The sequence below is a fragment of the Pleurodeles waltl genome, chromosome 6, assembly GCF_031143425.1.
Source record: "Pleurodeles waltl isolate 20211129_DDA chromosome 6, aPleWal1.hap1.20221129, whole genome shotgun sequence".
In the NCBI taxonomy this organism is placed as follows: domain Eukaryota; kingdom Metazoa; phylum Chordata; class Amphibia; order Caudata; family Salamandridae; genus Pleurodeles; species Pleurodeles waltl.
In genome coordinates, this window is record NC_090445.1 from 342,310,300 (window position 1) to 342,332,294 (window position 21,995).

The following is a 21,995-nucleotide window of genomic DNA, read 5'->3' on the forward strand; positions in this document are numbered from 1 at the left end:
CATGTTGCCTCAGGTACATTCTATTCACAATTTGAGGCATTTTTTTTTAGACTAGCATTCAGTCCCCTAGGCTGCCTCAGGTCGTGTCTTTGGATGAGCGACATCTGTGCTTTTGTCCAGGGCCATTCAGAGTATTGTCAAGTATCTGAAGCAGTCTCTGGAGTTTTGATGGATGGATTGGTGAATCTTTGTGGCTGGATGGTTGGTAAATCTTTATATAGTGTGCTGTGAGTGGATGATGATTGGATGGATGATGGGGTAAGTGTGCGAGATACTGGTTGGTTGAGTGAATCTGTGTTGATTGCATGTTTAATGGATGGGTGTTTAAACTGCTTCATTCCTTGTCCACACACATCAGAAACCCCTTGCACCAAAATGAAGGAAAGCATCTCTAAGTCAGGCACTAAATCACTAACACTCGAGTAACTAATTCAGTTAATAATTTACTGTCCACCATGTAAAAAAAAAATGTACAAATACAAAATAGTTTTGAAATAGGCAAAACCTATTGTTTTTGACAATACTTGTTTTCTTTGGGAAGGGGGAATATAGCTGCAATCCGGAGACCTCAGATATACCCTACCATTCCTCATAGATCTGCCACATATACTAACATCAGTGAGGCTGTCAGAGTGTCAGTTGTCCATTTTGTAGCAAGAGGTCCATGCTGTTTTGGACAAAGGAGCCATGGGGAGAAGGTCCTTGCATTGGAAATAGGCGCTGGCTGTTTCTCCTGCTAGTTCCTTCATCCACAAAAGGATCTGGTGAGGCGTGCAGATCAGTAAATCTGGTCTCTGGAAGAGACTGCAACCACATCAATCTGTTGGAGTTGCAGGATGTTCTTTTAAGGGTGAAGGCCTTCCTACTGTCCAGTAAAAGTAGGCGGGTTCAAGTCCTCACGGATAACTCTACCACCCTGTGGTACTGCAACAAAGTGGGCGGAATGGTATCCTATGCCCTGTGCCAAAAAGCACTGAGACATTGGAACTCGCAGAGACAACTTCAGCCGGTGACACATCACGAATGGCAGTGACACCAGCAGGTGGTGTATGACTTTTCCGAGCAATGGGGAAAACCCACAGCAGAGAACTCGCTATATCAACACTTTTGCATGCTGAAGTTAGCAAAGAGCCACTCTCTCGGAGACTCATTCCACCTAGAGTGGCGCAGGGGACTTTTGTATGCCTTTCCACCTCTGTCTTCCTGCCCCAATTATTGAAGATGATGAGGAATGACAAGACCCAATATACCCTAATGGCTCCGGATTGGGCCTGCAGTATGTGCTATCTGGAACTTCTGGGCATGGGCATCTGTCCTCTAATCACGCTACCACTTCAGGAGGACCTTCTTTCTCAGCAACAGTATTGAGTCCTGTGCCCGAGCCTTTGCAAACTACAGATCCATGCATGGAGATTAAGCAGTGATAGCTGACTGCATTTGATCTTTCTCTGAAATAGTGGAGGTCATTCTAGCAGCCTTTCGTGTCTATTCACGAAAACTCTCTACACCAGATGCTAGGATAAGTTTGTGGCATGGTGTAATTTCGGTCATACAGATCCATTGTATGCAAAGCTGGACTTTTCTTGTGTGCTCTCTTCAGCCCAGCAAGGACTTGCCATGGGCAATCTTAAATGTTATTTATTGGCCTTTTCAGCCTTTTTTGTGTTTACTGGAGCAGCCGTCCTTATTTAACTCACCTGTTACAATGTGTTTTCCTAAAGGTCTGGTTTACATGTTTCCATGTTTCACATGTGATGCTGCAGTAGCCGGACGTTAATTTAGTTCTCACTTTTCTTATGTGTGCCCCATTTTAGCCAGTGCACAGCTGTCCTTTGTGTCTACGGACTCTCAAAACAGTTTCTTATAGCAATAATTGCTACTTGTCACTTGAGGTAGCTACAAGCTCTGTCTGCTCATCAATCCTACACAACTATTTTCCTCAGAAAAACTGATGTTGCTAACTAGGGCAGTATGCTTGCCAAAGGTTGTGACACGTTTTCATGTAGGAAAATCCATCATCATTTTGATGTCCTTTCCTCCACCTCACCCCACAAAACAGGAGGAAAGTCTTCATCCCTTGGACCCCAGAAGCGCTTTGAGCTTCCCCATTGATCTTATCCTCTCTTTGTGGGGGGTTTCGAGACTAAGAAGGGTAAGACATTGCAGAAAAGTTCCATATTTAAATGGATAGTCATCTGTATTAAGATCTACTGCGCACTGGCCAAGAAACAGCCCACGAAAGGTCTACAGGCCCATTTGACCAGAGCTAAGGCTGAAACCACTACATTGGCATGGGAAGTGCCTGTTCTGGACATCTGTCAGGCTATGAATCGCGTCAATTCACATGTTAACGGAGCAGTACTACCTTGATAGCCAGGTCCGGTGGGAGGGGCACGTTGCAGGACTTTTTCTTCTGTGCCATTCAACAGACCCAAAGCCTTTGGAGGTAGCGTGCTGGTATATATTCACAAGGTGAAGAAACTGCGGATAAAAGTATCATAAGAACAAGTTACTTCCCTTCAATAACATTCTTTTTGATGGACACTGCATATTCCTCACCACCCTCTGATGTCCTTGTAACTTGTTTTTTAATTATCAGTTTGATGCATAGCTGGCCTCCCCAGAACCGTGTCTAGTGCCCAAACAATCTTGAAGACCCCATTAGTTGGAAAACAGTTTTTTGAAATTGACCAAACAGAAGTAATTATTTATGTGTGTTGAGAATCCAGTCACTATTGAGTGGTGGAGTTTTTGGGTCTTCTAGTTTATTTAGTACGACTCGCTTCTCAGTGTCCTACTTGCTATGAATATACTGGTTGAGTAGCCCTCTAACCTCCTCTGAGGAGTTGATATCCAATTTCTTCTCAAACTTAAGGTCGAATCCTGGGGCATTATACACAGAGGTGGTCTGGACCAACTTTACATTAAAGAGGCCATGGCACCACTTTTGTGTTGATGTGTACTTTTCAGCACTTTCGGATTTCGAGGATCCCTAGGAGACAGAGTTAGCATGTGGGTGTGTTGTCAATGGCTCCTGCATAGTGATATGGGTGTTGTTCTACAATACTGGAAGAGAGTTTTCAGAGAAAATGTGTCACCTTGGGCCTGAGCACAGTATGCCTTACTGTTACGTTTGGAACGTGGTTAGCGTAATGCTATGCAGGCATCTCTGAGCCAAGCTCCTTGATACAGCCTATTATGGGCTGTGTGGGCACACTGACACTATTCTGTTTGTTGAGCATTGATTGCATGACAAGATGTCCCCTAGTATGTGTGCTGCCTGAGAAGGCTACATTGCTGGTGCACAGAGCCCCTTCCTTTCATGTACTGAAGTAAAAGATTTTCCAGGGGTGTGAAAAGAAGTGGTATGCTGCTTCCTTACAGTGCAGTCACTGAACCCCCCAAGGAAGCGGGGCTACCAAAATCATCCTGACAGCAACAATTAATTTTCTACGTTTTTTTCAAATTAATGTTAATTTGGTATGTTTGTGTGTGTATGTGATGGTATTGTGAGTCGGAAGTGGCATCTTCAAGGAGGAAGACGGGCTTAAGTCAGTGCCCTTAAGGGGATGTGTCCATGGTAAGAACTGCATTCTTTAATCCAGGAAACACTAATACAGAAGAATCCCAAGTGAAGGAAATGAAAAGTGCAGGCCTTCAGCCTAGGAGCAGTACACCACAAGCACTGTCCTTCTGAATTAAGAGAAGAGGCTCTGGGGGAATATGAGTGAGTGAGTGGGTGCGGGTGTGGGCATGTCCCACATGTAGTAACGTGGAGGATTGACAACATAGGTGTATATAGATTAACTTACACCCTTCTCAGGTGCCCTTCAAGAATGGTTGAGGGGTTACTATTTCTACATGCTTTCATATGATTTAAAACTGTCACAGAAGGAGTCATTATACAGCCTACAATCATTAATATAAAGATGGCCTGACAAAGAAAATCTCCACATAAAAATATTCAGTAGCCATTACTAAGCTAAAGAAGATTTTTTTAAAAACATGCAATTCTCTGAACAATGCCACTGCTGTAGAACCAATATTGTAGGCAAATAATTCTTCTTGGGTGAAAACGTTTCATGCTTTTGCTGAGTCTTTCTGTGAAATGTTTCTCCTCTACACTGGTCAATGGTTGGAAGATTTTATTCCCTTGTTGACGTGATTTTCGCTTCAGTTTAACCACTTCGCTGCCAGGCCTTTTCCCCCTCCTGTGCCAGGCCTTTTTTTGCCTATTTGGGGTAGTTTGCGCTTAGGCCCGCATAACTTTTTGTCCACATAAGCTAACCAAGCCAAATTTGCGTCCTTTTTTTCCAACATCCTAGGGATTCTGGAGGTACCCAGACTTTGTGGGTTCCCCTGAAAGAGGCCAAGAAATTGGCCAAAATACAGGGAAAATGTGTTTTTTTCAAAAAAATTGGAAAAAGTGGCTGCAGAAGAAGGCTTGTGGTTTTTCCCCTGAAAATGGCATCAACAAAGGGTTTGCGGTGCTAAACTCAGCAGCTTCCCAGCTTTCAGGAACAGGCAGACTTGAATCAGAAAACCCAATTTTTCAACACAATTTTGGCATTTTTCTGGGACATACCCCATTTTTACAATTTTTTGTGCTTTCAGCCTCCTTCCAGTCAGTGACAGAAATGGGCATGAAACCAATGCTGGATCCCAGAAACCTAAACATTTCTGAAACCTAGACAAGATTCTGAATTCAGCAAGGGGTCATTTGTGTAGATCCTACAAGGGTTTCCTACAGAAAATAACAACTGAAAAAGAAAAATATTGAAATTTAGGTGAAAAAAACATAAATGTTTCTCTACGTTTTACTCTGTAACTTTTCCCTGCAATGTCAGATTATCGAAAGCAATATACTGTTACGTCTGCTGGACTCCTCTGGTTGCGGGGATATATAGGGCTTGTAGGTTCATCAAGAACCCGAGGAACCCAGAGCCAATAAATGAGCTGCACCCTGACGTGCGTTTTCATTCTATAACGGGTATACAGCCATTCATTTGCTGAAATATAAAGAGTAAAAAATTGCTATCAAGAAAACCTTTGTATTTCCAAAAAGGGCACAAGATAAGGTGTTGAGGAGCAGTGGTTATTTGCACATCTCTGAATTCCGGGGTGACCATACTAGCATGTGAATTACAGGGCTTTTCTCAAATAGATGTCTTTTTTACACACACTCCTATATTTGGAAGGAAAAAATGTAGAGAAAGACAAGGGGCAATAACACTTGTTTTGCTAATCTATGTTCCCCCAAGTCTCCCGATAAAAATGATACCTCACTTGTGTGGGTAGGCCTAGCGCCCGCGACAGGAAACGCCCCAAAGCGCAACGTGGACACATCCAAATTTTTGGAAGACAACAGAGGTGTTTTTTGCGAAGTGCCTACCTGTAGATTTTGGCCTCTAGCTCAGCCGGCACCTAGGGAAACCTACCAAACCTGTGCATTTCTGAAAACTAGAGACATAGGGGAATCCAAGGAGGGGTGACTTGCGGGGCTCGGACCAGGTTCTGTTACCCAGAATCCTTTGCAAACCTCAAAATTTGGTTAAAAAAAACACGTTCCTCACATTTCTGTGTCTGAAAGTTCTGGAATCTGAGAGGAGCCACAAATTTCCTTCCACCCAGCGTTGCCCCAAGTCTCCCGATAAAAATGATACCTCACTTGTGTGGGTAGGCCTAGTGCCGGCGACAGGAAACACCCCAAAGCGCAACGTGGACACATCCTAAATTTTGGAAGACAACAGAGGTGTTTTTTGCGAAGTGCCTACCTGTAGATTTTGGCCTCTAGCTCAGCCGGCACCTAGGGAAACCTACCACACCTGTGCATTTCTGAAAACTAGAGACCTAGGGGAATCCAAGGAGGGGTGACTTGCGGGGCTCGGACCAGGTTCTGTTACCCAGAATCCTTTGCAAACCTCAAAATTTGGCTAAAAAAACACATGTCCCTCACATTTCTGTGGCAGAAAGTTCTGGAATCTGAGAGGAGCTACAAATTTCCTTCCACCCAGCGTTCCCCCAAGTCTCCCGATAAAAATGATACCTCACTTGCGTGGGTAGGCCTAGCGCCGGCGACAGGAAACACCCCAAAGCGCAACGTGGACACATCCTAAATTTTGGAAAAAAACAGAGGTGTTTTTTGCGAAGTGCCTACCTGTAGATTTTGGCCTCTAGCTCAGCCGGCACCTAGGGAAACCTACCAAACCTGTGCATTTCTGAAAACTAGAGACCTAGGGGAATCCAAGGAGGGGTGACTTGCGGGGCTCGGACCAGGTTCTGTTACCCAGAATCCTTTGCAAACCTCAAAATTTGGCTAATAAAACACATGTTCCTCACATTTCGGTGACAGAAAGTTCTGGAATCTAAGAGGAGCCACAAATTTCCTTCCACCCAGCGTTCCCCCAAGTCTCCCGATAAAAATGATACCTCACTTGTGTGGGTAGGCCTAGCGCCCGCGACAGGAAATGGCCCAAAACACAACCTGGACACATCACATTTTTTCATAGAAAACAGGGCCTACCTGTGGATTTTGGCCTCTAGCTCAGCCGGCACCTGGGGAAACCTAGCAAACCAGCGCATTTTTGAAAACTAGAAACCCAGGGGAATCCAAGATGGGGTGAATTGCGGGGCTCGGACCAGGTTCTGTTACCCAGAATCCTTTGCAAACCTCAAAATTTGGCTAATAAAACACATGTTCCTCGCATTTCAGTGACAGAAAGTTCTGGAATCTGAGGGGAGCCACAAATTTCCTTCCACCTAGCGTTCCCCCAAGTCTCCCGATAAAAATGATACCTCACTGGTGTGGGTAGGCCTAGCACCCGCGACAGGAAATGGCCCAAAACACAACGTGGACACATCACATTTTTTCATAGAAAACAGTGCCTACCTGTGGATTTTGGCCTCTAGCTCAGCCGGGCCCAGGGGGGGCAGAAATGGCCTAAAATAAATTTGTCCCCCACACCCCAACCCCCCTGCCCCCCCGGGAGCGACCCTTGCCTATGGGGTCGCCCCCCCTTGCGTGACATTGGTGCCAAAAAAAAAATCCCCGGTGCCTAGTGGTTTCTGCCCCCCTTGGGGGCAGATTGACCTACAATCGGCCAATCTACCCCCAAGGGGGGCAGAAATGGTCTAAATACAATTTGCCCCCCAGGGGAGCGACCCTTGCCTAATGGGTCGCTCCCCATCTCTACAAAAACAAACAAACAAAAAAAAACCACAAGAAAACTATTTGCCCAGGCGCCTAGAGGTTTCTGCCCCCCCCCTGTGGGCAAATCGGCCTAATACTAATAGGCAGAAATGGCCTAAAATAAATTTGCCCCCCTCACCCCCCCCCCGGGGAGCGACCCTTGCCTGCAAGGTCGCTCCCCTTGCGTGACGGCGCAAAAAAAAGATCCCTGGTGCCTAGTGGTTTCTGCCCCCATTGGGGGCAGATTGACCTACAATCGGCCAATCTGCCCCCAAAGGGGGCAGAAATGGTCTAAATACAATTTGCCCCCCAGGGGAGCGACCCTTGCCTAATGCGTCGCTCCCGATCTCTAAAAAAACAAACAAACAAAAACAAAACCCACACAAAAAAAAAATTGCCCTGGCGCCTAAAGGTTTCTGCCCCCCCCGGGGGCAGATCGGCCTAATACCAATGGCCTAAAATAAATTTGCCCCCCCACCTAGTGGTTTCTGCCCCCATTGGGGGCAGATTGACCTACAATCGGCCAATCTGCCCCCAAAGCGGGCAGAAATGGCCTAAATACAATTTGCCCCTCCAGGGGAGCGACCCTTGCCTAAGGGGACGCTCCCCATCTGTAAAACACAACAACAACAAAAATCCCTGGTGCCTAGTGGTTTCTGCCCCCCGTGGGGGCAGATCGGCCTAATAAAAATAGGCTGATCTGCCCCCATGGGGGGCAGAAATGGCCTAAAATAAATTTGCCCCCCATGGGAACGACCCTTGCCTAAGGGGTCGCTCCCCTTACGTGAAAAACAAACAAACAAAAAAAACTCCCTGGTGTCTAGTGGTTTCTGCCCCCCTTGGGGGCAGATTGGCCTCATAAAAATAAGCCAATCTGCCCCCAAAGGGGGCAGAAATGGCCTAAATATAATTTCCCCCCTATGGGAGCGACCCTTGCCTAAGGGGTCGCATCCCACACCTAAAACACAAAAGAAAACAAATAAAAAAAAAAAGTATCCCTGGTGTCTAGAGGTTTCTGCCCCCCCTGGGGGCAGATCGGCCTATTATTAGGCCGATCTGCCCCCAGGGGGGGGCAGAAAAGGCCTTAAAAAATAATGACCCCCTGGGAGCGACCCTTGCCCAAGGGGTCACTCCCTTCTGTCAATTTCATCTAAAAAAAAAAAAAAAATCCCTGGTGTCTAGTGGGGTTTCAAAAGCCGGATTGCAAGCAATCCGGCTTTTGAAACCCTCGGAGAGACTTCAAAGGGAAGGAAATACATTTCCTTCCCTTTGAAGCCCCTCCGGGCCTCCCCCACATGATCGAAAGAGAAATGCTGAGCATTTCTCTTTCGATCGCGCTGGAAGCTCTGCTTCCAGCGCGATGGGGGAGGTTGTGTGATTGAGCGCGCGTGCTGACATCACAGGGGGGGTGGGACGATGGTCGGGGGTTGAAGGGGAAGGGATTCCCCGGTCAGCCCTGACCTAGGGGGGTGGGGGGGGCGGCCCTCGGGAGGAGCGCTAGCGCTTCTCCCGAGGGCAGCATTGCGGACGTAATGGTTACGTCCATGGCGCCACACGGGCGCTGCCATGGACGTAACCATTACGTCCGTGGCGGGGAAGGGGTTAAATAAACAATTGTGCTTGGCTAGAAATGAGTGCAATTTTCTAGATAGGGCATTGAATAGTTGTTATTTTAAATTCTGATTATGGATGTAAGATGCAGAGCACTCCTCACTGTTCCCAGTTCATTTGTTCGCCAGTATTGACATCCATTCTTTTCTCAGGCTGGAAAAGTTGCAGGTCTTGATTGACACCTACACGCCAGAGAAGTTGGAGGTCCATAGAATTATACGGTAAGGTCTGTGTGTGAAGGTTATTGTTTAAGCTTCCCATTTGTGCCTATTCCTTTACTGCATTATGGCTTGGTGTGTTCCCCTGGGCTAGCAGTCGAGGAATGATCCTGCTTGTACAATTCTCACCATGTACATGTGAATGTATCTAAGCATGGACCAGCATACTTGTTCATGCCTGTCTCATTTGCACTTGAGTTTCAAGGTCCTGCTCACGCTGCATGATCCTATTTGTTTGCCATCACTGGTGTCCGAACCGTACTCTTGGGACATCCATTGACATTTGTAGGTACTCTAGCGCTTGAAGTAAAAAGAGACAAGAACATAGACTAGGTTGGTCCAGCTATACTCTGATTAAACATTCGGAATTTCTACTAACATGAAGCCCACAAAGCATTGACATCAAAGAGCAAAGAAAATCTTCAACTGGACATTGCCACTCGGTGGAACGAAAATATTCAACTCTTGGTCCCTGTGTAAGACGCATATTGTTTCTTTTCTTATGAGAATGACTTTGAATTGAGGATGGGATAGGAGTTAAAGAATATGGGAAACATCCCATGCCCCAGGTGCAGCACCCTTTATTGCAGGAAGGCCCTTCAGAGCCTTTGCAACCTTTGTTTGCGTAGGGACCATGACAACTTAGTGTTGCACATTTTAGAGCTTAAACGACTGTTCCAATGTGGTATCAGCTGCTATGTGCCAGTTACGGCTTCGGTGGTGCAGAAGGTTTTTACCAAGACCTGAAAACCTTTGAGAACGAATAAGAAAAAGAAAAGTGTCAGAATGTTTGAAGCTTTATACCTTAAATTAGATAGATGAAGTATATTTCACCCTTTCCCTATCAGTAGTATAGAAAAAAGGCTTGTTGAATGGTGCATTACACTAACAATTGTCCAAAAAAGCCAGCAAGGCAAAGGCGTGACTTCAACCTAGAAGGACCCAATACTAAACAAAAGTAAAGCCCTTTTGATTGCCAGCCTCGAAACAGTTACATATTTCAGTTCAATTGGACTGCAAAAACTATAATGGAAAAAAAAAAAAAAACTTTGGGCAATGAACGACCCCAAGGGGAAACATGCGCTCCTCCTTAAAAGAAACCTATTTCTCCTGAAGACAATTTGAAGTCAATAGTCTTGTTTGTGTTTACTTTAAAACCTCAAAAACTATTGGCCTCAACCCAGAAGCCAATTTTGCAGAGGATAACATTGTGAGTTCTAGAAATTTTTCATTCAAGTATTTGAAGACTGGACTTGGCCAAAGGTTTAGAGCAACCATCCACGTTAACCCTGAAATAAAGCCTATTTCAGCTTGCCAGCATCCTCTTACCGCTAAGTAGAAACTGCTTCTAAAAATGAGCTGTTTAAGAGACGTTCTTGCAGGAACATAAAGTATTTTCTATCACAAGTAGAAGAAGGTTTTAAATGATGTTTCCACTACACCAAGGGCTCACTCGCAACCTAGTGGCAAATAAGATTCATGGGGAACAACCACATTTCCAAACCCAATCGGCCACAGTTTATTGCCCACTTCTTGACACACGGGAGGCTTATATATTTCGCCAGTTTCATTGGCATGACCCACACAGCAGGAGTACTGGGAATAGGTTGATTGCAGATAATATTTCCAGTTGAATCCCCCCTATGAAGAGCAGTTGTGTTCCTACCCCAAGAGGCATCCCCATCAGATGCCACTTCAGCATGTAATGCAGTTATTCAGAGGATGTCATACCCTCAACGAGGGGTAATGGAAACTGGTGAGAAATCAAAGATTTTCTTCAGTGTGACGGTGATAATACAGGGAGTGCAGAATTATTAGGCAAGTTGTATTTTTGAGGATTAATTTTATTATTGAACAACAACCATGTTCTCAATGAACCCAAAAAACTCATTAATATCAAAACTGAATATTTTTGGAAGTAGTTTTTAGTTTGTTTTTAGTTTTAGCTATGTTAGGGGGATATCTGTGTGTGCAGGTGTCTATCACTGTGCATAATTATTAGGAAACTTAACAAAAAAATATATATACCCATTTCAATTATTTTTCATTACCAGTGAAACCAATATAACATCTCAACATTCACAAATATACATTTCTGACATTCAAAAACAAAACAAAAACAAATCAGTGACCAATATAGCCACCTTTCTTTGCAAGGACACTCAAAAGCCTGCCATCCATGGATTCTGTCAGTGTTTTGATCTGTTCACCATCAACATTGCGTGCAGCAGCAACCACAGCCTCCCAGACGCTGTTCAGAGAGGTGTACTGTTTTCCCTCCTTGTAAATCTCACATTTGATGATGGACCACAGGTTCTCAATGGGGTTCAGATCAGGTGAACAAGGAGGCCATGTCATTAGATTTCCTTCTTTTATACCCTTTCTTGCCAGCCACGCTGTGGAGTACTTGGACGCGTGTGATGGAGCATTGTCCTGCATGAAAATCATGTTTTTCTTGAAGGATGCAGACTTCTTCCTGTACCACTGCTTGAAGAAGGTGTCTTCCAGGAACTGGCAGTAGGACTGGGAGTTGAGCTTGACTCCATCCTCAACCCGAAAAGGCCCCACAAGCTCATCTTTGATACCAGCCCAAACCAGTACTCCACCTCCACCTTGCTGGCGTCTGAGTCGGACTGGAGCTCTCTGCCCTTTACCAATCCAGCCACGGGCCCATCAAGACTCACTCTCATTTCATCAGTCCATAAAACCTTAGAAAAATCAGTCTTGAGATATTTCTTGGCCCAGTCTTGACGTTTCAGCTTGTGTGTCTTGTTCAGTGGTGGTCGTCTTTCAGCCTTTCTTACCTTGGCCATGTTTCTGAGTATTGCACACCTTGTGCTTTTGGGCACTCCAGTGATGTTGCAGCTCTGAAATATGGCCAAACTGGTGGCAAGTGGCATCGTGGCAGCTGCACGCTTGACTTTTCTCAGTTCATGGGCAGTTATTTTGCGCCTTGGTTTTTCCACACGCTTCTTGCGACCCTGTTGACTATTTTGAATGAAACGCTTGATTGTTCGATGATCACGCTTCAGAAGCTTTGCAATTTTATGAGTGCTGCATCCCTCTGCAAGATATCTCACTATTTTTGACTTTTCTGAGCCTGTCAAGTCCTTCTTTTGACCCATTTTGCCAAAGGAAAGGAAGTTGCCTAATAATTATGCACACCTGATATAGGGTGTTGATGTCATTAGACCACACCCCTTCTCATTACAGAGATGCACATCACCTAATATGCTTAATTGGTAGTAGGCTTTCGAGCCTATACAGCTTGGAGTAAGACAACATGCATAAAGAGGATGATGTGGTCAAAATACTTATTTGCCTAATAATTCTGCACTCCCTGTAAATGACTGAATACTTGCCATATTGAAGAATTCAGGGAAGCAGGGAAGTAACATTGTGTAACACTTACTGAAGACAAGGCTGGGTGTTCTCCTAATTGAATGCTAATATATAGCAGTTCGTCCGGAACCTTTTCAATTGGATTCCATGTGGAATCAGATCTATGTTGGTCATGCAGACTGCAAGCAGATAATACATCCAAAGAGAAGTAAGCATTTGTAGTAACGGGAAGAATGGTGGTCTTTGGGGAAGGCTTGATTTGGTGTACAGCGGACACTAAGGTCTGCAGAGCTGCTGTGACTTGTTTTAATGCGAAGAAACACAGTGGAGTTGATGCAAAACCTACCTTAAGGCCACAATAGAAGGCTAAATAAACTGTGTGGCAGGGCTAGTCTAAAGCTAATGCCAGCACCAGGACATTCTTGGAATTAGGTGTTGCTCCTAGCCATCGGATCATAGTGAGCCTACTTCTGAATCCATCTAACATTCCAGCAGTGCAAGCGTCATATTAGACAAAGTATTTGCTGTTTGCCCGAGTTTCGCCTTTAAATTTTAATTTATGCAACTGTTTTTAGAGGCCCGATTGAAAGACCATAATAGATCACCTTGCACATGAAAGGATGCTGTAATTTCTAGACATGAAGATGGTGTCCTCTTTACCAGACACCATTCTTGAATGATAAAGAAGGGAGCCTTCCTAATGGGCTTGATGCCATTGTGTACTGCACTAAATCCTAACACAAGGCTTCATATGAGACTGCTCCACAAGTGACTAGCAATACCATGTTCTCAGGTGACTGGTCCTGAAAAGATCTAGTGATGATAATGCCAAGATGCAGGACAGATTAAAGTTTGAAACCCCCATAGTCTTGTGGTGAAGGGCTGAGCCTTGGCAAACCTTCAGCTACAGGTGACCAATAGTACAGATGCATTGCAGGCAGTATTTTGCTCTCACGTGAATAACTTCATGAAGGAGGGTATGTGGACTTTTAAAGGAGCACACTTAGTCATTTATTTATTTGTTTGAATTGAAATAATTGGCCTTGGCACTAGCAGCACTCAAGGATCACCATAACAACAAGATTTTAATGAGAACAGGCAGCATACTATGTATGGAGTAGTTCTCTAAAATGGAAAGAAGGGGCACATTTACATCAGTTGACCAGAATGGCACAATATATGGCTTTGGGCACAGAGAGAGGCGCATGCATCTCCTGCCAGAGCATAGTTGTAAAGAATGAGCCAGCAAACAGTCCGAGCAGAGATCACCAACAGTCTCAAGAGTGACAGTTGAATCTCACAATTTTACAAACTTCCTTTCAAGAATAGGACACACTAGACTAAGAAAAATGCACAAGTTCCTAAACTTTGCCTCCTGCTATCAAGATGTAGGGTTATGTACCTGCTGTAGATTACTGTGGGATATCAGAGTATGGATTTTACTTAATGCCAGCTCTTCAGTATACAGTGAGCGAAATGCACAAAGCACCAACCAGTAAAGGTAGTCCGTTTAACTTCCACAGGCACATCAGCCGCGCTTTTGCCATCTGGTAGAAATGTCTGTACAAACATCTCTGTCAGCAGTGATGGAGGGTATTGTGCTCTATTCCTCAGTCGCTGAACTTCATGATAATAGAGCTCCAGTCAATTTGGTTATATAAATGTACAGTCAGAATGCATAACAGTCCTCAAGGAGGTGCACTGGGCAATGATTTGTGCTTGTTATTCTGAAAAAGTGAGAATGTTTTACTTCACACTGCATTAGAAGCCATAGTAACATTTCAAATGCAGTGGTTCGACACATGAAGCTTTTTTTTAGCGCTCAAGCTGATGCAGCTTATTTGTACAATAGGGAACTATGTCCATATTTGATTTGCATGTAACAAAGTAATATATGGAATATTTAAATAGTCTGATCCAACATTTCCATCATGGTATTTAAATATCCTCACCGAACTAATAGGGTTCCTTATTTGAACCCATACGCTGTTGTGGTGTAAGCAGGACAATACTGGAAAGAAGTTTTTCTGAAGGATATTCTAACTGCAGATTCCTCACCTTTTGAATTTTCCTCAGGTGTCAATCAATCATAATACTTGTAAAGTGCAACTAGTCACCCGCTAGGGTCTCAAGGCGCTGAGAGGGTGTGGGGGTGAGGGGGAGGCAGTAAGTGAGAGGTCGTCGATGAAAGGCGGGGATCAGGTGAAGAGCCAAGTTTTGAGATCCTTTCTGAATTGCGGTAGAGTGGGAGATCTTCTGAGGTGGATGGGAAGGGAGTTCCAGGTCTTGGTGGCGTGGTGGGAGAAGGATCTTCCTCCTGCTGTGGCCTTCCGGACGTGTGGAACGGCGGCAAGTGCGAAGTCCGCAGAGTGGAGCTGTCTGGTGGATGTGTAGAAGTGGAGTCTTTGGATGAGGTATTCTGTCCGGTGTTATGGAGGGCTTTGTAGGCATGCGTGAGAAGCTTGAATGTGATTCTCTTGTCTATTGGGAGCCAGTGCCGGTCTCTCAGTAGAGCGGAGGTGTGGTTGTGTTTCGGGGTGTTCATGATGATCTGGATGCGTTGGCAGTCTTTTCTGTACCTTGGTGGTGGTTCCAGCGTAGAGTGCGTTGCCGTAGTCCAGGTGGCTGCTGAAAAGGGCCTGGGTGACTGTTCTTTGGGATCCATTTGAAGATCTTACGGAGCATGCGCATGGTGTTGATGCAGGTGGAGGAGACTGCTCTGACTTGACGGTTCATTGAGAGTGCTGAGTTCAGGATGAAGTCGAGGTTGCAGGCGTGGTCGTTGGGGTCCGCAGCGCTTCCGAGGACATTGGGCCACCAGGAGATGTCCCAGGCGGAGGGGTTGTTGCCGATGAAGAGGAATTTTTTTCGGTATTAAGCTTGAGGCAGCTCTTCTTCATGCAGGCAGCGACTGCCCTCACTCCGTTGTGGAAGTTGGTTTTGGCTGTGTGCGGGTCGTTGGCGAGGGAAATTATTAGCTGAGTGTCTTCGGAGTATGAGATGATGTTGAGTGCATGGTGTCTGGCGATGGTGGCTAGGGGGGCCATGTAGAGGTTGAAGAAAGTGGGACTCAGTGAGGCACCTTGCAGAACGCCGCAGATGATCTTGGTGGCCTCTGAGTAGAAGGGGGGAGTCGGACTCCTTGGGTTCTGTAGGAGAGGAAGGAGGTGATCCATTCTAGTGCTTAGTCTTGGATGCCAACGTCGTGGAGGTGAGTCTGTAGCGTACGGTGGGAGATGGTGTCGAAGGCGGCAGACAGGTCGAGGAGGATGAGAGCCGCGGTCTCACCCCTGTCTAGGAGGATGTGGTTGTCATCTGTGGCGGCAAGGAGGGCAGTCTCGGTGCTGTGATTGCTCCGGAAGCCTGACTGTGAGGGGTCTAGGATGTTGTTGAGTTCGATGTGTCTGGTAAGTTGTCTGTTGACAGCCTTTTCGATGACCTTAACTGGGAAGGGGAGCAGAGAGAGACCGGAAGTTCTTGAGGTCGTCTGGGTCTGCGGTGGGTTTCTTCAGTAATGGCTTGATTTCGGCGTGTTTCCAGATTTCTGGGAAGGTGGCGGTTTCAAAGAAGCGGTTGATGAGGTGCTGGAGCTGGGGTGCGATGGTGCTGCTTGCTTTGTTGAAGATGTGGTGGGGCAGGGATCGGAGGGAGAGCCATAGTGGATGGAGTTCATGATGTTGAGGGTTGCTTCGTCGGAGATGTTGGCCCAGCAGAGTAGGTGGTGGGGGTTTCGAGGACCTTCGGTGTTGGATATGCCGGTGGTGGGCATGGGAAGGTTCTGAGTCAGGAAGCTGTTGTAGATGTCTGCTATGTTGCGGTGGAAATAAGTAGAGAGGTTATTGCAGAGTTCTTTTGAGGGGAGGATATCCGTGGAGTTCGCTCTGGGGTTGGTCAGTTCGCTGATGATCGCGAAGAGTTCCTTGCTGTTATGTGCGTTGTTGTTGATGCATTCCTGGAAGGTGTTTCTCGCTGTGGTCCTGATGAGTTGGTGGTGTGTGTTTATTGCTTTTTTGAAGGCTTCGTGGTTGGTGGGGTCTTGTCGGTGCGCCATTTTCTTTTGAGGTGTCTGCAGATTTGTTTGGACTCCTTGATGGCGGGGGGGGGACAGGTGTCGGGCTGGATCTGGAAAATCTTCAGTAGTACCCCTGCATGCTGATAGTTGAAGTCGGGCGTGTCCGCACTGATGTTGTTCCGCTCTGGAAGTGACATGAGGAGCCGCATGCAGGCACCACCAATGCACTCTGGTATCAGTTCCTTTCTTTTCGCGCCACCTAAAGTGGATCCTGAGCTACCCCTTGTCTCAGCACGAGACAAATTTTCCAAAAAAGTAGACTTACTAAATACTGATGTGCGAGGGAAAATGTCACACACTAAAACAATAAGGTTCGTGCCTTGTAGGGACTGGTACAAGCATTTGTCTGACAGATCTCCACCAGATCTGTCTTTAATGCTTGGGGTAGGACCTTGTCTCCAAAGCTTGTAGGGATTGCGCCTTTATGAATCCGAAGATCATCTCAGACTTTGAGGCAAAGCTGTATATTGCTAGATGACAGAAGACTCCATGCCACGACAGGTTGCAGGGAAGATATTTTTCCCTCTCCCGAATCTATTTGTGACAGATCGTTGGTGTCAAATTCCTCGGGTTGGTCCAAAAAAGAATCACAAGGAGCCCTAGTGGGATGCAGCTCCTTCCTGATACCCTCAAACTCCTGACCAGGCGCTAAGGCTTAAATGTGCCTCCCTGACATACCCTGAACTTGATATCCTTAGAAGTCAATTCAGGCTCTCGCCACGAGGCATCCGGAGTTACCAGATCCTTCGGCACCACTGCAGCAAATCCACTAGTTCATCTAAGCTATGCTGTCTCTTCAGCATTCTGCCAGCTCCCTCTGGTGCATCCATGCCTCACGGTATCAGTTTGGTGCTGCAACCCATGTCAGATCCTGGAGCACCAATGCTAACACCATCAAATTTTGAAGCACAGCCAATAGTGCTTTCCAATTTTAAGCTGACTCCACTTCAATTTAGACTGAGGCTGCACCCTAATCCCACTGAACCATAGCCTTTCGACAACCAATTGGAGACTGACACTGCTTTTGTCTCAAGGAAGGACCCAGATCATCCACAATCTTTTTGGCACAGATTTTGATAATGACTGATGTGATGAAGGGAATGACTTTGCTCAACTGTACACTGAACACAACTGGTATGATGAGCTACAAGATGCCAGTGAGCTGGATACGTCTCCAGACACTGGGCTGATCTGTCTTCCTGGGACAGCTACAAAGGAAAGTGCCTCCTTTGCAGTTGTGATTTAAAGGGCGGGTGAGGTTCTTGACCTCTAGTTGGAAGAAGTAAAAAAACAACATTCTCACCAAAGTTCTCTAACCCAGACAAACTGCTCCCAAGCCCCTGTTGCCTTTCGGTAAGGCCCTCATGAACACCTTTCTTGTGACAAGGCAAAGCTATGTTCCAGACCACTGATAAATACATAGATAGGGGCCACCACTCTGCCTCGGTGATCCAGCGAGCCCACCCCCTCTCCTTGCTTAAGATGGCAGCACTGCAGCGAAATTTGCAGTAGTTCGATAGAACAGCAGATTGCCTTGGTCAGACAATTGGCACTTGTGTGACACTCTGGACACATGCCTGGATGAGATCTACGGGCTTCTTCAGGCATGTCCCATCTTCCCTGATGGACATGCCGTTCGATTTATATTGCCTCTTTGGCGAGAAGCTAGACTCAGCAGAGCCATAGCATGCTCCTTGGGTCTGCCTGCTCCAATGAGTCTGTAGGACTTTCAATAACTCCAGCAGACTCAAATGCAGCCAGCCCAGCTGACCCTACGCTCCTTCCGCAGACCATGCAGACAACTGGGTCAGCAAGCAGCCTGCATGTGTACAGGTGCCCTGTAGTGGGAGGATCCTGTATTTTCTCCCAGTGTGGCAAACAATCACTTCATACAAGTGGATGCTACAAATTGTCAGGGTTATGCTTTCCTATTTATTTCCAACCCAACCCACCTTCCACCACTACCCTTAGTTCGATAAACAGAGGACCATCTGTCCATCATATAGCAAGAGATTTAGGCCCTTATGGCCAAAGGAGCCATAGAGAAGGCGCTGGTATCCGCATTGGAAACTGGCTATTATTCCTGCTGCTTCCTGGTGCCAAAGAAGGGCAAAGCCGTTTGTTTCACACTAGACCTTTGTCCTCTCAGTGCCTTTCTAGAGTGGTACAAGTTCAAGATGCTCACCCTGGCCCAGGACTTGTCTGCCCCAACCCTGGAGATTGAATGGTAGTGTTGGTCCTACAGGGCGCTCATTTTAATTTCCTCGCCCTACAGGCCCACAGGTCTTACCTGTGGTTCACAGTGAGACTGTAGCATTTTCAGTTCGCTGTGCTCCCCTTTGGCATCACCAACACCCCTCTTGTGTTCATGAAATGCTTTTTTGCTTCCATCCTCCATACAAGGTCAACAGCTGCAAAGTTTTTGTACTTTTTCTTTAGTTGCTCTAAACCAGGGATACTCAAAGTACGGCCCGCGGGCCTCATGCGGCCCCTCTGACCTTTACATGCGGCCCCTGGGGCAACAGGAGCACTGGGCAGCTGTTTGCTCGACTCCGCACTGACAAAAATATTAAATACACACACAATCTTTTATTTCAAACTTAATTGGTGTTAAAGAAAGGAAGGAACTCCTGCACTTAACTTTGGAAGCGCCTTCATTTTTAAAGACATCTTGCAGCATAAGTGTAAAACTAAGACAGTCTCTTCAAAAAGAATTGTGTATTTAGTTAACATGCAGAACCTTTTTGCCTTAGTACAATTTATTTTATCAGTGCATTGAGGTGTATTTATTTTAAAGTGATAGTTTTCAAACATAAATTTGGATACCTTAATTATCTCCCTTACCCTGAGAACACCACCAATAGTAAATTAAAGAGGCAAGTCACTTGGTATGTGCACTTTATCGGTGGCCTGGGTTCCTATCATACATAAACAACATTATAGTTTATTAAATCAAACATAGAAGCAGGTTATGTGCAGCGCACACCATGAATCATGTATTTCGAGGTCATCTTAAATGTGATAATGCAGAAAAAGGAGTGAAGTGAGACTAAACAATTGCCTAAGATCACACAATTTGGAAAAGTCGGTAAGCTGGGATTAATTCCAGGTTTTCTGGTTTCCCATTGTTTATTTCAGCCACTAGATGTATATCCTTTGTTTCCCCTACACCTACCTTGCCACCAATCCCCCTAGCCACCCCACCCCACCCCACCGCCACCGCCCTGCCATCAGTGCAGCCCCAGGTACGTCACAGACCAAATTTGTTGGCCCCTGGGAAAATGTTTGCGAGTACCCACCCATGCTCTAAACAATGGAGGTCAATGATTTAGTTTGAGGATCTGAGGGAAGCCCCTCCCTTCCCCACCAAAGACATCCCCTTGTATGGGTAAGAATATGTGAGGGGTGCTTCTCCTGCACTCACAAAAAGGCACATATATGGTGTCTTGATGGTGAATTTTCAAACTATGTTGTGCTGGAAAAGACCAGCATCTTACGAGGAACTGGTCTTCTTCCAAAGGTGGTCAATAAAATGGCTGAATTGCTGCCTGAATCTTCTTTGGCATCATGTTGACAACCAAAATAAAGTATTCATCAACTAAGACCTTGTTGAAGTCCATCCGCATCAATTATGATCCCCATTGACTCTTCATTTTGAAGCCTCAACTGCTTACTTGGGACCTTTGGAATTTTCTCTGCCATACTTTTTCTTGCTAGTGTTGTTGACATCTGTGCAGCCAAAAACTGCACAGCCGATTGTTGTCAATTCAGCGATGTACCAGTCAACACCCATTTTTCAACAGTTGGCGATGGTACAATCTCTCTGTGCATGACTTATGACAACACAAACCATGCCAATATCATTGAACACATAACCGTTGAGGACCTCTGTAAAATAAATAAGTAAGAAAAAAGGGTGGAGGAGTTCAAAGATGCTGCAACCTGCTACAGTTCCAGGGCAAAGATGTCTAAAATTATGTATAATGGTCCAGCTATCAGGAGAGACTATCCAAAAGCTGAATCTGGCATTTCAGTGGTAGCTCACTGTCTCTAAAGGAATCACAGTTCCTTTGTCACGTACTGGCCTGCCAGACCAGGTGGCAATGGTGACCAGATAAACACATCTGGCAAAAGTCAGAGATATGACTGCAAACTTCATTAAAGCAGCAAACAGGTTAAGAACAGTTCTATCCAACCAATCAAACCGGGACTCCCATCACTTGAGGATAAAAGTGAGGGGGGAAATACTGAGCTGATTATGAGAAAAAATATGTTTTAACTGCTTCCTGAAACTCAAAAAAATGTTTTTACGTCTCAAGTTAAGAGGCAGAGAGTTCTAGAGCTTCAGAGAAAAATAGAGAACAACCTTCTGCTGCATCTGGCTCAAATTATTCTGGGCACAGCCAAGAGACCAAGATTGTTAGATCTACGGACCCTTTTCGGTTGATAAGGTGTAATCAACTGATGAAGAACTTTGGGGCCCACCTTATCTTTGGTCCAATGTACCAGGCAAAGTGCCTTAAACTGTACTCTAAGACTTAGGAGCAACCAGTGGAGGGTTTTGTAGGCTGCCCGGGATGACTGTGATTTTGGATTATATAGTAATAGCCAGGCTGCAGCATTTTGAATAATTTGAAGTTTTCCGATCACTGCCTTCGGACTGCCCAGGTAGAGAGAATTGTCATTATCGATGAGTGAGAGAATCAGCCCTTGGATCACTATCCTTTGAGGCTCGACAGGGAGCCATTTTATAATTTTTCTAAGGGCTCTCAGGAGACCAAACCAACTATCTGCTGCCTTGTTAGCTTGTGAAGCCATATAGAGCTGATTGTCTAGGGTGAAGTCTAAGCTCTTCACCTCCAGTTTGAACAGCAGGGCAAGAACTGTTATCAAAGGACTGAGAACTTCATTGGCTGTTATGAAGGCCACCTATGCAAGACGTATGGCACTTTAGGACACCAAGGTTGTTTCATGAGTGCCTCCTTTACAACAGAGGTGCAAAAATATTTTTTTACTTATCGAATTATGGCAAATCCATAAATGTCCAGCATGTTTGACGTTCCGCATCACCTAAAGGCAGACAGACATGCTGGTTACAAACTTCAGTTTCACAAGGCATAGCCCTTTCATGGTGCCAACGGACATAGCGGACAGACACTTGGAGAAGGATATCAATTTCAGTAGCAGCAGCAGTACCACATGCATCCATACCTATATTAGCAGTACTCCAGTTATTGGCCAGATGTTGAGGTGGCTTGCAGACCAGACCACAAAAGGGCCAGACATCCTAGTGCAAACTGAGCTCTTTTTTTACACTTTTCAGCGATCTGGGCCTTATCCTCAACCAAGAAAATAAGTGTGTATCTTGCAAGTTGCATGTTTCTTGAGGGCTATCCTCCAAGATAGAGGGGGCTATCCCCTTAGTCAGCATATTTCTGCCTCATCACAAGGTAAAAAAAAATCTGTGAACCCATTAAAGACTGAAAAGATGGTGCACAAGTTCTTTCTGAGGCATCTTGCATCCTTCTCACCCAATTTTGCTTTTTCTGCATATATTTAGTGC

The 21,995-nt window shown here is 45.5% G+C and overlaps 1 protein-coding gene across 2 annotated transcripts in view; it reads left to right on the plus strand.

Moving 5' to 3' along the window:
- Positions 1–21,995, plus strand: part of LOC138299719 (HAUS augmin-like complex subunit 4) — a 192,590-nt gene that overhangs the window by 158,944 nt on the left and 11,651 nt on the right. For both annotated transcript variants that reach the window (XM_069238234.1, XM_069238233.1), the window contains one exon: positions 8,953–9,021. In XM_069238234.1, the coding sequence (XP_069094335.1) occupies positions 8,953–9,021 (69 nt within the window). The remainder of the gene's footprint in view (positions 1–8,952; positions 9,022–21,995) is intronic.